Source organism: Mytilus galloprovincialis, chromosome 1, assembly GCF_965363235.1.
Source record: "Mytilus galloprovincialis chromosome 1, xbMytGall1.hap1.1, whole genome shotgun sequence".
NCBI classification, from domain to species: domain Eukaryota; kingdom Metazoa; phylum Mollusca; class Bivalvia; order Mytilida; family Mytilidae; genus Mytilus; species Mytilus galloprovincialis.
The window spans coordinates 111,858,372-111,873,610 of record NC_134838.1 but is presented as its reverse complement, the minus strand read 5'-3'; the positions used below and the strand labels follow the sequence as shown (position 1 = coordinate 111,873,610).

The window sequence follows — 15,239 nt, the reverse complement described above, 5'->3', positions numbered from 1 at the left end:
AAATAATGATGCTATGATGGATGACCAAAAATGGAAATAATAAAGGTGATAAACTCTACAATTTTCAAAAAATGACTAACAGAAACACCAATCAGATATTTCAAAATCGTTTAGATGTGTTATACAAAAGATTATTGGATAATGATCCTTCTGAACAGCATGGGATGTTTAAATCTAATAACATTTAATTTTGATTTTAGATTATTGAAAGATAACCATGCAGGAGATGGGATAGAGGGGGATGTGCCGCCATTACTGCGGTCTGTTTTGGCACAAAATCCACATGTATTCAGAGGTAACTATTTCAATTATTTGTTCTTTTCCTTTATAATTTTCACAACATAGTAATATTAGCAAATATATTATCTTGTCTTCTAATGAAAGAAACTTCGAATTATCTTTTGACTTAAAAACAAACGATTAATGTCTGTTTTACTTCAGCATATAATGTTAGACACTAATACTTGCTCAATAGAGTAGTCCTTTTAGTACTTAATTTCTACAGTGTTAGTTAAAATTGTTTAAGTATCAGATGTTCATAGGTAAAAAAAATGAGAAAATCAACCTACCTTTCATTAACCTAAATTTAAGAGTTGTTGAAATCATTTACTGCATTGTTGTAATGAAATATTTCTTTATTTTAGTCACAAGAAGTAACTCTAAAAAGCATTCTCCGCAGAACAATGACATTTCTGTGCAGCAAAAGCATCCAAAGTAAGTATTTATAAGTTGATATCCAGTACCAAATAAACTATATACCTCTGTACTAAAGTAACTATACATTCTTACCATCTCATATGACAATTTAAAACATGTGCATGTTGAACAAATAAGCACAAAATATCAAGCAAATCAACATGAGTCACAATTTTGCACAAATATTGCCACATATATTCAGAAAAATTAATAAAAAAAACTTGCAGTCTTGTTAATACATTTCTATAAGCTTTAAAAAGGCAGCAAAATCTATGAATATTGTGAAATTGTGTTTTCCTGGGTGATCATAATCTGATTTGATCACTTGTATACCTAAATTCATCAGACATTAGTCAATTTTTCCAATGCTGTATCTTTTTTAAGTGTTTGTGTTTGAGCCTTCCTGATCAAATGTCATATTCATTCAAAAAGACAAGTTTTTCCTTGATTAATTTGTATTTGTCAATGTGTCAGATTTAAAATGTATAGTTTGGTTTTAGTATTACAATGGTGGCAGTTTCTAGTTTAATAAATGTATTTTCATTTTAATTTCAGATTTAACCAGAAACATGGCAGCAATAAAAGTCACGATAGTGCTAAACGAAGACCTGGGTCTAATAAATTCCAAGACTCTTTTCTTAATTTCACAGAATCCTCGACTACAAATGATATAGGTAATTAAAATTGTTTGCATTTCAAGCACTTTGTCTTTCTTAAGACTCTGTTCCCACTGTATCCAATTAAAGTGGATTCTATTTCAGTATTTTCATGTTTTCGCTTTAAAGTACAACTCTGTCATATATCCATATTATTTAAAAAAAAAAATAGATTTTTATGCCCCACCTACAAAAGTAGAGGGGCATTATGTTTTCTGGTCTGTGGCTCCGTTTGTCCGTTCGTTCGTCCGTCCAGGTTTAAGTTTTTGGTCAAGGTAGTTTTTGATGAAGCTGAAGTCCAATCAACTTGAAACTTAGTACACTTGTTGCTTATGAGATGATCTTTCTAATTTTTAAGCCAAATTAGACTTTTGACCCCAATTTCACGGTTATACTGAACATAGAAAATGAAAGTGGGAGTTTCAGGTTAAAAGTTTTTGGTCAAGGTAGTTTTTGATGAAGCTGAAGTCCAATCAACTTGAAACTTAGTACACTTGTTGCTTATGATATGATCTTTCTAATTTTAATGCCAAATTAGATAATTACCCAATTTCACGGTCCATGGAACATGGAAAAGTATAGTGCGAGTGGGGCATCCGTGTACTTTGGACACATTCTTGTTTTTTATCACATGAATCTCAATTACATGTCAGAGTTATTAGGATAACTATGTTTAGTTTTTGGAGTCACTTGCCATGCCTTAGATCAAGATTTACGTATTAGTTTATTCAGCTTACCAAACTATTAATTCTCTTTGATATTGTAGGTGCTATGAATGGAGAACATCCTGATACAGAACATGCAGAGTATCCTATGCGGCATAATTCAAATGAAAACTCCAAAGGTACACCAAAAGGTTAGATTATATCGATTACATTCTTTACTTCTTTATTTGTTGATTTCAATGATCATGCATGGGATGATTTGCATACTTTACATTTTACAATAACGTGTAGATCTTATAAAGGGTTTATTTAATAGATATTTTACAATAGATATGTAAAAATAAATAAATTTGGCTAACTAAGTTTTAATAATCTAAGTTTTTTATTGTATTGAGATGGAGCTTATGGGATTGATTTTGTGTGGTTTTAAACTTGATGCATAATACCCAAATTAATGTCACATTATTTTAATTTCTCAGAATCAAACTTGCAAAATTAACAACATTCTATGTAGTTATACATTTTCATTGCAGTTGTATCACCAGCACAGGGAAGTGTTGCAGAATCTGTCACTAGGCTGAATAGTAAAGAATTGGAGATGTCAGAAAAATGGCGCAAAATATTTGATAAGGGACCAGAACCTCGAGTTGTTATAGAACCTCTCGGATCTCAATCACAAATTATATCACCATCATTAAAACCTCCACCACCAAAAGAACCAAAGGCTGTAGTTTTATTAGAGATGTTAGATGAAAAAGTAAGTGTGTGATCACATGACATGATTTTAATAGAAATAGATTTAAAAGTCATGTAGAAAGATTTTCCATGTCCAGTATGTTTTAAGCTAGAATCCTTTCAGTTGCAAAATTTTTTGTCACATGCTGAAATTTTGCACATTAGTAAAATGTTGAATTTTGTCAACGATTTTTAATTGAATAATATTGTACACTACTATTTATTTACTCATTTTCTAAGCCCACCAATCCTTTATCTTACTTTCAATCTAATGTAAGTACATGGAGAATGACTAGATTTCAATAAACTTGGTTTGTAATATGAAAGGACATATAAATAGTTTGCAACTCTGGAAATTCAATATGCTTTCGGTATAATGTATTTGAAGACTTCTTTGGTATTAAAGCCCAGAGTAATGAACCCATTTCAAGGATAAGAATAGGAATATATGTTTGCAATGGATTTCTATATTTTAGCCAAAAAAGAAGAAAAAAGGGAATAAGAAGGTATTGAAAAAGTTTTTCGCAAGTTATTGTTTTTTTTAGAAATCATGTTTTGTCTTTTTATTCCTGGTATTTTTTTAACTGTTTATTGTTATTTTTGTTATTTGCTTTTAAATTATAAGTGCAGTAATGCAACAATGGTCATCAAAGTAAACTTTTATTGTTGATAAGTGATACTTCACTGCATGCTGTACATTCAATTTTATCAATAATTAGAATTGGACTACAAAAATCATGGAAACACAATAAAACAAGAGAGAATATCATTATTCAGAAAATATATGTATGTCAGGATTGCAAATTGCTTTTTAAGCATATATAAATTTATCTGGTTTAGCTTAGTTGTGAGGCTTGAGAAAATAAAAACCAAGGCATTGTATTGATTATTGTTGTATGGCTGTTGAGGGATCATCAATCTAAAAAAATCGAACCAATTCCAATCCTGAGTTCTTGTTCCATGATTTCCATGTGACAACTGTCATGAATGTTAATGCTTTCAAAAAGAAGATTATAAAATGAATAGTGATTTTAAGGCCTCCAAAAATAATAAAATTTTATAGTCAATAAGATCACTTAACTGATATTTATTGGAGCAAGAGGGAAACTGCAATATTGGGATAATGTCAGTTTATGGTTTGAATTTGAAGTAATAAGATATTTTTTTTTTTGAAAATTAATCCTTGAAATGATAAATTTTATTGAAACTTTAAAGATCAATTTTTAAAGACACACAAATCTGATATACATGTAGTGTAGATTGAAAAAATATTCTTAGTTCTAAATTATTTTTTTTTCAGCAATTGAAAACATTACAGTCTAGTGGATCTGGTATGTTTATTTTTGAAAGATGAACAAACACACACAAGGGCAATCAAAATCATGAGAAACATTACCATTGCCTAATTAAAAAATTATAATGACATCAACCAAACAATACCCTGAAAACCAAACATGGAGCAAACCAATGCTACTAAGATGTAGGATTGAATATAGCTGCTACAGTCTTACACCTCATAAAATTGTCCAGTTCTTATAGATAAAAGTACAGAATTATAAATCCTTTTTCTTTATAATTATATTATACCCCAGCTATATTGCAATCACTTCACACTTTCTTAGAAACTATTGTACAGTACCCTGAAAGTGATTAGTAATATTGTTTGAGCATAGGTCGAATCTATCAGACACCTACTTCCTGTTTTTGATACATTGAATGACAGGCACAGCATCTTTTTGATTTGAAGACATTTATATGCTTATACAATTGTTAGGTTTTACAAATTTTCAGAAGTATTATTCAAGTAAAAGCACTAATTGATGTCATCTTCTTTTCCAGTTAAAACAAAATCAGATCGACGTTCACATAGTTCAGGTAGGTTTCAAATTTATTTTAGGTTGTCTAACAATTATTAAACTAAATTTGTAAACTATACTTTAGAATCTTTAAATTATTGAAATGTTTTTTTTTTCAGGAATGAGAAATGTGGCAGAGTAGGAATTTTGCATTAGATTTAGTGACATTTCAATTTAATTAATCTGTATGCTTGTCTCTTTAATAAATATGTATCTGAATGAACAGTAACACAAATTTTAAGCCAATTAAATATTTCCTTTTCATTGTTTTGTTTTTAAAGTGCTGTCTTATATAAAGAGACCTGTTAAATGGTAAAAAAAAAGATTATTTGATTTATTTGTATCACAAAAAATGAAAATTCAAATAAAAATGATTTCTGTCACCAGGCAATAAAAGGTCATATTATGAAGAGTCGGATGATGATGATGGAAGAAATCGACGGAAAAAACGGCGACAGTATGATTCAGATGAAGAAAGTGAACCTCCTAGTCCTGTTGAAGGTTTGTATAGTATAGACTAGCACACTTATACATTTGCAGCTGAATCGATATTTGCTATAGGGTAATTATCATGACTGGATTGGGTATAGAAAACGATATATTATATACAGTCAATCAAGTTTGTGATGTGACGATACAGTAATATTTCCTCATGTATTTTCACAGATAACAAAAATTATGCACTGAAAATTTTACCTAAAAATGAAAAGATGTGGTATGATTGCCGATGAGAACTCTCCAAATAAGATCAAATGACAGTAGTTAACAATTAAAGGTCACCATATGGCCTTCAACAACAAGCAAAACTCATACCACATAGTAAGCTATTAAATGCCCAGAAATGACAAATGTTATTCAATCAAGAATATGGATAGGCTGATTTGTATACAAGACAATGAAAGAAAAACAAATATGATATACTGCAAACAAACAACAACCACTGAATGACGGGCACCTGATTTGGGAAAGGCATAGACAGAATATGGCTGGGTTGAATTAGTTTGAAGAAGCCAACCTTTCCCTAACCTGCGACAGTGGTGTACCAGTACAACAATAGAACTAAGTATAAAAATCTGTTGAAAAGTGTTACTCATTAGATTAATACAAAACAGAGAGACATACATGTATAACCAAAACACAGACAATATAGGCATAAAAAAACAAAGTACAGATTTGACAGTACTTGCAGTTACTGACAGCTAATTCAAAGCCTAAACTGCCTATTTTGTTAACACATTGCACCAATAAAAAAACGAGATGTACTGTATTGGATGTTACTCGAGTATTGATCGGGGTATCCTAGGTATCCTTTGCTATGGCATTTGGTATATGATCAATGTCATGTATGACTTTGAGGTAATATTTGAAGCAAGCAAGTAATGTAACTATAAAACATGATGTGACATAATATGGCCATACAACCAGAATTTTTTAATTTGTTAATTTGTATTTTGTTTGTTAATACAGTTAAAAAGAAGAAAAAGGACAAAAGAAGACATAGAATGCAACAGGAATTATCAATAGAAGAATTATTAGATAGTCCCACCTTTAAAAAATTTAGTTCATGCATAGAAACCATTTTTGATTCTGCAGAAGATGTCAACTTTGGTTCCTTAGATCCAAGTAAGTAGTTTAAATGTTGATAACATATACATACATCTTGCATGAAAAGGACAAAAAAAAAAGTTGTACTGACTAGACTGTTTTAAACAAGTGAAATATGAAATTAATTCTGTTAAATATATTATATACAGCGAAATGTTAGTTACTCAAATATTACATCTGTCAAAAGTGTCGTAAGTAATAAAGCCATTATTGGAAAAGAATAGTATGCAAAAGATATAGTAAAGAAATGTAAGGATCAGCTTAATAAAGAGGTTGATTTCATAAACAATATCTTCTTTGCATCTTTATATAAAAAAATACTTGCCAATGATACGTTATTTGTGATGTTAAATAGATGATGAAGAAACAGAAATTCCAGAAGAAACGTTGATAGCAAAGTCAACACTCGCAGAGTTGTGTGGTGAAGCAGCAAAGTTGAAGACAATGGGAGTCCTGAATCAGGTGAGATTTTTCAACTTTTAATGGATTAGTCAAAGACATTCGGATATTAAGCATTTATTCTGTTTAAAAAATAATTTTAAGATTAGACTTTTTGATGCTACAATTGGTCTATAATATGCGTTCATTTATGACAAATAAACATGGTGTATGAATAAAATATACATCGTCCTGAAACTTAAATACATTAAAAGACAAAACGGTATTTAAATTCAAATGAAATTTATATCTTTTCAGGTCCCAGCAGCAACATTAATTAAGTTATTAACGATTCTTCAGTGGAATGTAAGAGATGGTTCAAGGATTACACCTATCATTAGTGCTGTAAGTTATAATGTTAAAAAGACTTATTTCACTATGCAAATGAAATCCAGTGAAAACCTATCAGAATGACGGCATTCTTCAAAATCTCTGAATATCTTATTAGAAAGTTCAGATGTAAAAGTGTTAACCTGTTAGGATATTGTCCGGAAACCTAAAATATTTTAACCTGTAAGGATATTTTTAGAGAACTGTATTAAGTTTCAACTAGTTTTACCTGTTTATTGAATAAACATATTATATTTGACTTACTAACAACTTAAATTTATTAAACAAGATATTATGAGAAATATATAGTTAACCACAGTTAGTGAAAGTTTTCAATGTTAAGTATTTATATTGGAAAATATGTATTGTTGAAATGACAAACTTACCAGATGCTTGTCTACCAAAAATTCCAGCATTATGTAAATAACACTTATTAACCCCAAAAAAATAATGTGTGTTTTGAAAAGACTATGTCAAAGGCAAATATTTGGTCTTAGTTAAAAGTTATAGTCACTTTGCATCATTTAAATAGTCATTTTGAGATATTTCTTGAAAAAGACTAGCTTTAATGGTAAAATAATATAAGAAAAAAAGTAAATTTCATATTCAATGATATGGAATATATGTATTTGAATTTGATCAATGTAGTTTTAAATCTCACTTCAAAGTAAATATAATGTTGTAGAATGACATGGAGGATGAAGATGAACAAAGATTATGGAGAGAATTAACAATGGAACGTGTTATGCGAAGTATGGACGCTGCTCTTACTGCCACTTATATAATGAGTGCAAAAAGTATGCCAAAACAAGTGTATATAGAAGATGTGATAGAAAGGATATTATTGTTTGGAAAATTTCAGTTATTAAATTCAATATATCCAGAATTTGATCCAGTATACAGGATTGATAAGAAAAAAGGTAAGTTTATTTCTACTTTATAGCCTAATGATAGAAATTGTTTATTGACAAAGACTACATGTTCAAATCACTTCAGCTTTCATTACATTTTGATATCTTTTATCTTACTTGTAATAGAATGTTTAACATAGGATGTTTAACTACCAATTATCAATCATTGATAAGAATCATGGTTGGTGGTCAAACCAAGTTTGAATCATTTTCAAAATAACGTGTCCTCTGAAATCATCATATATATGTGTCACAGAATTGTTAAAGTTTTTTTATACGACCGCAAAATTTGAAAAATTTTTCGTCGTATATTGCTATCACGTTGGCGTCTGCGTCGTCGTCGTCATCCGGCGTCCGAATACTTTTAGTTTTCGCACTCTAACTTTAGTAAAAGTGAATGGAAATCTATGAAATTTTAACACAAGGTTTATGACCACAAAAGGAAGGTTGGTATTGATTTTGGGAGTTTTGGTCCCAACATTTTAGGAATTAGGGGCCAAAAAGGGCCCAAATAAGCATTTTCTTGGTTTTCGCACTATAACTTTAGTTTAAGTTAATAGAAATCTATGAAATTTTGACACAAGGTTTATGACCACAAAAGAACGGTTGGGATTGATTTTGGGAGTTTAGGTTTCAACAGTTTAGGAATTAGGGGCCAAAAAAGGGCCCAAATAAGCATTATTCTTGGTTTTCGCACAATAACTTTAGTTTAAGTAAATAGAAATCAATGAAATTTAAACACAATGTTAATGACTACAAAAGGAAGGTTGGTATTGATTTTGGGAGTTTAGGTCCCAACAGTTTAGGAATTAGGGGCCAAAAAGGGACCCAAATAAGCATTTTTCTTGGTTTTCGCACCATAACGTTAGTATAAGTAAATAGAAATCTATGAAATTTAAACACAAGGTTTATGACCATAAAAGGAAGGTTGGTATTGATTTTGGGAGTTTTGGTCCCAACAGAATAAGGGGCCCAAAGGGTCCAAAATTAAACTTTGTTTGATTTCATCAAAATTGAATAATTGGGGTTTTTTGATATGTCGAATCTAACTGTCATGACTGTGTATGTAGATTCTTAACTTTTGGTCCCGTTTTCAAATTGGTCTACATTAAGGTCCAAAGGGTCCAAAATTAAACTTAGTTTGATTTTGACAAAAAATGAATCAGTTAGGTTCTTTGATATGCTGAATCTAAAAATGTACTTAGATTCTTGATTATTGGCCCAGTTTTCAAGTTGGTCCAAATCGGGGTCCAAAATTAAACTTTGTTTGATTTCATCAAAAATTGAATAAATGGGGTTCTTTGATATACCAAATCTAACTGTGTATGTAGATTCTTCATTTTTGGTCCTGTTTTCAAATTGGTCTACACTAAAGTCCAAAGGGTCCAAAATTAAACTTAGTCTGATTTCAACAAAAATTGAAATCTTGGGGTTCTTTGATATGCTGAATCCAAAAATGTACTTAGATTTTTTATTATGGGCCCAGTTTTCAAGTTGGTCCAAATCAGGATCTAAAATTATTATATTAAGTGTTGTGCAATAGCAAGTCTTTTCAATTGCACAGTATTGCGCAATGGCAAGAAATATCTAATTGCACAATATTGTGAAATAGCAAATTTTTTTTTAATTAGAGTTATCTTTCTTTGTCCAGAATAGTAAGCAAGAAATATCTAATTGCAAAATATTGTGCAATAGCAAGATTTTTTTTTAATTGGAGTTATCTTTCTTTGTCCAGAATCAACTTAAATCTTTGTTATATACAATATACAATGTATATTCACTTTTTACTACCAACTGATAAATTATAATAAATAACATTCAGTGATAACAAGCAGTTTTTTTTACATCTTAATATTTTATGATGTATTTAAATGAGTAGTTATTGTTGCAAACTCCATTAGAAATTTTAATTGAGATTAGTTTTGGAATAAGGGAAAGGGGGATGTGATTAAAAAAATTGGGTTCAATTTTTCTCATTTGAAATTTCATAAATAAAAAAGAAAATTTCTTCAAACATTTTTATGCCCCACCTACGATAGTAGAGGGGCATTATGTTTTCTGGTCTGTGCGTCCGTCCGTCTGTCCGTTCGTTCGTTCGTCCGTCCGTCTGTCCCGCTTCAGGTTAAAGTTTTTGGTCAAGGTAGTTTTTGATGAAGTTTAAGTCCAATCGACTTCAAACTTAGTACACATGTCCCCTATGATATGATCTTTCTAATTTTAATGCCAAATTAGAGTTTTTACCCCAATTTTACGGTCCACTGAACATGGAAAATGATAGTGCGAGTGGGGCATTCGTGTACTGAGGACACATTCTTGTTTTGAGAGGATTAATATTCAACAGCATAGTGAATTGCTCTAAGAGAAAACAAAAATTTTAAGTTCATTAGAACACATTCATTCTGTGTCAGAAACCTATGCTGTGTCAACTATTTAATCACAATCCAAATTTAGAGCTGAATCCAGCTTGAATGTTGTGTCCATACTTGCCCCAACCGTTCAGGGTTCAACCTCTGCGGTCGTATAAAGCTACGCCCTGCGGAGCATCTGGTTTTACATTATCGTTCTGTTTTTCATAGTGACTGTCAAGAAATTTTACAAATGTTTAGGAAGTGTTTTTATGCTATAAACAATTGGGCAAGTGAGAAAGACAAATTATTGATGCTGCATGTTACCTCAAAATCACATGTAACATAGCTAGAGTTACGCAATATACATTTACTGTTAAGTTTTATAGTATCTTAAATTTTACTAATGCTTTTCCAGGAAAGAGTGTGGGAAGATTTGAATAAAAACAAGAACTTATTTGAAGAAAGGTTGAAACGACTAAAGGAAAATTCATTATTATAAATGGTAGATTTGGGAGAAAAGTGTGAACTTTTCGATTTATGTTCATGCAAACCCTTGCACTGTTTTAAAAAGTTGAAAATAAAAAAATTCCAATAGTTGAATGCATTCTCAATTTTGTGAATCATTTTACTTACTGTAATAAAGTATCTTGTAAAATTGATATTGAGATCCTGGTTTTTCACAACAGAATTGTCACCTGGATAAAGCGTTGAAATAATATTTTACATGTTAATATCATGTTAATGTATGAATATTTATCAATACCTTACTTTAAAATGTAGTATGTATTTCCTTTGCTGTGTCTAAGATTGAAGACAGAGATGTTAAAATATTTTTTATTTCAGACGCCTACACAAGTTCAAAAGCTAAAAGGGCTCGAGCTGGCCAAGTAAAACATAAATCATCAATAACTTTGTATAATAAAATGGCCGAAATGATCAGCAATTTATCAGAAATTTTAGAAATTCAAGAATTAACAGACACAACTATTCTACAGGTAATTTTGATTCTTGTATTCTCTCAGTAGTAATGTTCAGATTACCTTTATGATATCAGCACAAGTATGGTAAATGCCCAGTAATATACTGTTAGACATTGTAGAAATTTCTGTTGTAGAAATTTTCAGCTGTGAAATTATATAAATTCACAAAATGATTGATAAATATGTAAAAAAAAAAAAAAATGCACAAAGTTTAAGATGGACAAACCAAATACATATTCTCTCTTCCAAGTAGTTATTCATGTCAGTTTGAATATAACTACTTTGTCTGAAACATCAACAAACAGATGAGAAATACATTTTCAACTTGTGATTATATTAGATAGGATATTCTAATTATAATACCAGTAGTTAAATATGGTTTTAAAAGTGTGAGTTGTTAATAGAATAATAGAATAAAATTGTTTTTTTATAGAATCATATATTGATTGAAAGAAGGCATTCACATAATATTTATATACACACAAACAACAATCAATATCCAGCCAAAAAAATGATGTATGAGACACTGATCCTTAAAACCAAAATATGAACAAAAATATACTATTTAAACTTGTAAATAATTTCATAAAAGTTAATACAACTTAATTCGATATTGAAGGAAAAAATAATTGACTAATTATAATTTATTTCTTTATTTCAGGTTTCTACATTGGGTGTAGGACCTTTCTTTGTAGAAAACATCAGCGAGATACAGTTAAATGCAATGAAACTTGTAACTACAGTAAGTACATAAAGAAGTTTATAATCTGAAATGAAGTTATATTTTCATATGGTTACAAAGATCAGTTGAAAGTTGTTATCTTACATAGTATTGTGATGTGGCTATAAATGTTTCATAAAAATTTTCACTGCCTTGATTGAGGACTCGAGTCTGAAATATTTTTGTCAACATTGATTTATTTGATTATTGTAACACAATGTTTTTGATAAAGAATTGAGAAAAGTATTGTTAATAACAACATATGTCTTATTTTATTTTCTTAGGTATTTTCAAGATATGAAAAACATAGGCAGCTTATATTAGAAGACATCTTTGCAAGTTTAGCACGATTACCATCAAGTAAACGGAATCTCAGGAATTACAGGTAAATACAGTGACATTGATAGAAACAGATACATTACATTTCTTAAATATCCTTAATAAGGGTTTTATTTTTATCACCAACACTAAACTAGGTTACAGTGTGGAAAGACGGCGAAATCTAAATTACAAGATTGAGCTGGAGTTAAGCATACTATTGTCAATCTTATAAAAGAGTTAAGTTGGAGATGAATTATAAATTTTATTTATGTCATAGAATGACACAACAGGAAAAAGCTTCTAAGCACAATAAAGTTAATGTAATAGTAAACAATCATTTAAAGTAGATTTAATGGGATACTCATCTTAACGGTTTGTAACCAAAGTACAAAGAAATGAGCACATTTATGATTTCTGTGATAAATATTACAGATATCATTGTGAGATTTATAAATTGATGTTTAATAAACACATGTGGTTTTAGGTTAAACTCTGAAGAGTCTATACAGATGGTGACAGCTTTGGCATTGCAGTTGATCCAGAGTGTTGTTACCTTACCACAGCCAAAAAGTGACAACCCTAATGAAGAGGTTTCAGAAGAGGAAGTATCAGTGTCGAAGAAAAACAAATCAAATCAAAAAGCCAAACATGGCCAGGTAAATGTGGGTGAATTTAAGATATAGTGATGTTCAATCAAATGACAATGCAATAAATTAGGTTTTACTTTAGATATTTATTGAATTTGTTTGTTTTAACATTTTTTGCTTCCAAGATTTAAACAGGTAATGCAAATATAGTCAAATCAGTTCATAGTTAATAGATTAAGTATGTTTCAGTTGAACTGAAAACAAATCTTGTAGAGATTATAAAGCTTTTATTGTTCAAATATATATATACCAATAGCAATTGAAATTGTAAGAATATTTAACAGAATATTTGCACATTTAATTTCAGACTGACACAGATCTCCTTATTGTTACCTCATTTGAAAATGCAATGAGAACTGCACACAATTTTCTCTCAGTTTTCTTACAAAAGTAAGTAATTAGATCAATTAGCTTTGAATGTTAAGCTTTTAAAATATGATACATATATTTATGAATAGTAGTTCAATGTTTTCTAGTGATACATGTCAGAAATTACAAATTTTAAATTAAAAGAAATAAAAATATGTCAACAATGCAATGCAGCCATGAACATTTGTATATATTTGATTATACTTGAAATATCATTTTCTCTTCTAAGATGGAGTGTGCTTAAATATTTAAGCATCTTAAATATTTGCATCATGCATGAGAGAATTATTTAAAACATTAAAATCCGAAACACTCTTGATTGCCAACATTTCTATTTATCTAGATGTACAGTAAAAGGTGAGGAAGATTACCGGCCATTATTTGAGAATTTTGTACAAGATCTGCTTTCTACAGTTAATAAACCAGAATGGCCGTCATCAGAACTGCTACTGAGTTTATTAGGAAGAATATTGGTATGCTATAAATTTTCTAATATTTAAGGAATGTTTGTAATATGTTTTGTGTCTATGAAAAGTGTTCATCATTCTTTTGACATTATTTCAAATATTCTTTAAAAAATACAGTCATTCCCAATACTTTAATTATAAATTACATTTTTGAGGAGTAAATCATGAAAAAAAACATTGATGACATCACTGTCACATGACAAAATAATATCTATGAGCTGATAGACCACTGAAAAACTCAGCTAATCAGAAGACTTGTAACATCCAAAATTAATTATGTTTGAATAAAATAAGATGTGTGGTGTGCATCAATTAATAGCAACACAATGACACTAACAAAACCAGGAGATATCTATGTTGCCAACTATAGACAAGTATCAATATGTTGGACTTAATCACTATGGGTGAAGGAAAACTGTTCAAATTTGATAGATTATCAAAGATGTGCCATCAATACCAAATTGTGTTAATAACAAAATCATGTTTATAATGCCATAAAAAAACAGGAAAAACAAAGGTAGGTAGATGTTTTAAGAATCGTTTTTTTTTTCTGTAATTTTAGGTGAAGCAGTTCAGTAATAAATCTGTCGATATGTCCCTCAGGGTAGCATCTTTAGAATATCTTGGTATAGTTGCATCAAGATTACGTAAAGATGCAGTTTCTAGTCAACTCAATCAAGAGTCTATAGATGAAATAGTAGCTAAAGTAAGTCATTGTTTCAGCACATATTTTATATATTCTATGTGTTAAAAAATACACCTGTAGTTGTATTGCAGAGGGTCTTGGAAGCAAAATGTATAATATGCATTGTTCCATTGTATACACGTAGAAGACCAAAGAGAAATATCAAAAACAGTAAAACATAGTTTTTTTTAGTCAATGCCAAACAGTTTTTGGAAACAAGATTTTGGTGTTTTATTATATTTTCACAATAAAGAACCATAATACATGAATACAAATGTTAAATTTGAAAAAAAATATAATGTGAAGCGAAATAGAAGTAGTATAGAAGGCATTTTCTTTTAAGACGTGTTATTTTCTGGTAACTTTTTGGCCAAACTGATATCCACTTCAGGTTTTTATTTCCTACTGTATTTCTGATTTAGGTTAATGAAGATGATACTGATGATGAAGAATCAAGCAGGTCAACAAGGGGAAACAAAAAATCTGAAAAGGTAAACATTAATTTATTATAATATTAGATATAAGGTTACTTTCCTTTATTGAAGTCTAAAATCTGTTTGGTATAGTAAATCAAATATAGTACTTCAAAACACAGACACAAATCATTTGTTTGTGTATGTTCTAGCACTTATTCATGTGTACACCAATTTGCATCAAATCTAGTAATCATTCACACACATAATAAAAACACACAATTAAACAGCTTGGTGATGCATTCATTATGACCTGACACATACAGATGTTGTCTCAGTGGACATGTATTATTAAACAAATTGTAGAAATTATAATAATTTAATTTTTTTATTTAA

The 15,239-nt window shown here is 29.7% G+C and overlaps 1 protein-coding gene across 3 annotated transcripts in view; it reads left to right on the top strand.

Moving 5' to 3' along the window:
* LOC143051936 (nipped-B-like protein) overlaps positions 1–15,239 on the top strand; it is a 64,807-nt gene that overhangs the window by 16,444 nt on the left and 33,124 nt on the right. For 2 of the 3 annotated variants that reach the window (XM_076224927.1, XM_076224921.1), the window contains exons 4-24: positions 201–295; positions 645–714; positions 1,252–1,370; positions 2,119–2,208; positions 2,551–2,774; positions 3,229–3,258; positions 4,053–4,083; positions 4,592–4,627; positions 4,996–5,109; positions 6,076–6,231; positions 6,569–6,675; positions 6,910–6,996; positions 7,667–7,901; positions 11,084–11,235; positions 11,882–11,962; positions 12,226–12,326; positions 12,747–12,918; positions 13,217–13,299; positions 13,622–13,751; positions 14,308–14,451; positions 14,853–14,921. In XM_076224927.1, coding sequence (XP_076081042.1) covers positions 201–295; positions 645–714; positions 1,252–1,370; positions 2,119–2,208; positions 2,551–2,774; positions 3,229–3,258; positions 4,053–4,083; positions 4,592–4,627; positions 4,996–5,109; positions 6,076–6,231; positions 6,569–6,675; positions 6,910–6,996; positions 7,667–7,901; positions 11,084–11,235; positions 11,882–11,962; positions 12,226–12,326; positions 12,747–12,918; positions 13,217–13,299; positions 13,622–13,751; positions 14,308–14,451; positions 14,853–14,921 — 2,326 coding nt within the window. The remainder of the gene's footprint in view (positions 1–200; positions 296–644; positions 715–1,251; positions 1,371–2,118; positions 2,209–2,550; positions 2,775–3,228; positions 3,259–4,052; positions 4,084–4,591; positions 4,628–4,995; positions 5,110–6,075; positions 6,232–6,568; positions 6,676–6,909; positions 6,997–7,666; positions 7,902–11,083; positions 11,236–11,881; positions 11,963–12,225; positions 12,327–12,746; positions 12,919–13,216; positions 13,300–13,621; positions 13,752–14,307; positions 14,452–14,852; positions 14,922–15,239) is intronic. The other variant, XM_076224932.1, reaches the window with a different exon arrangement.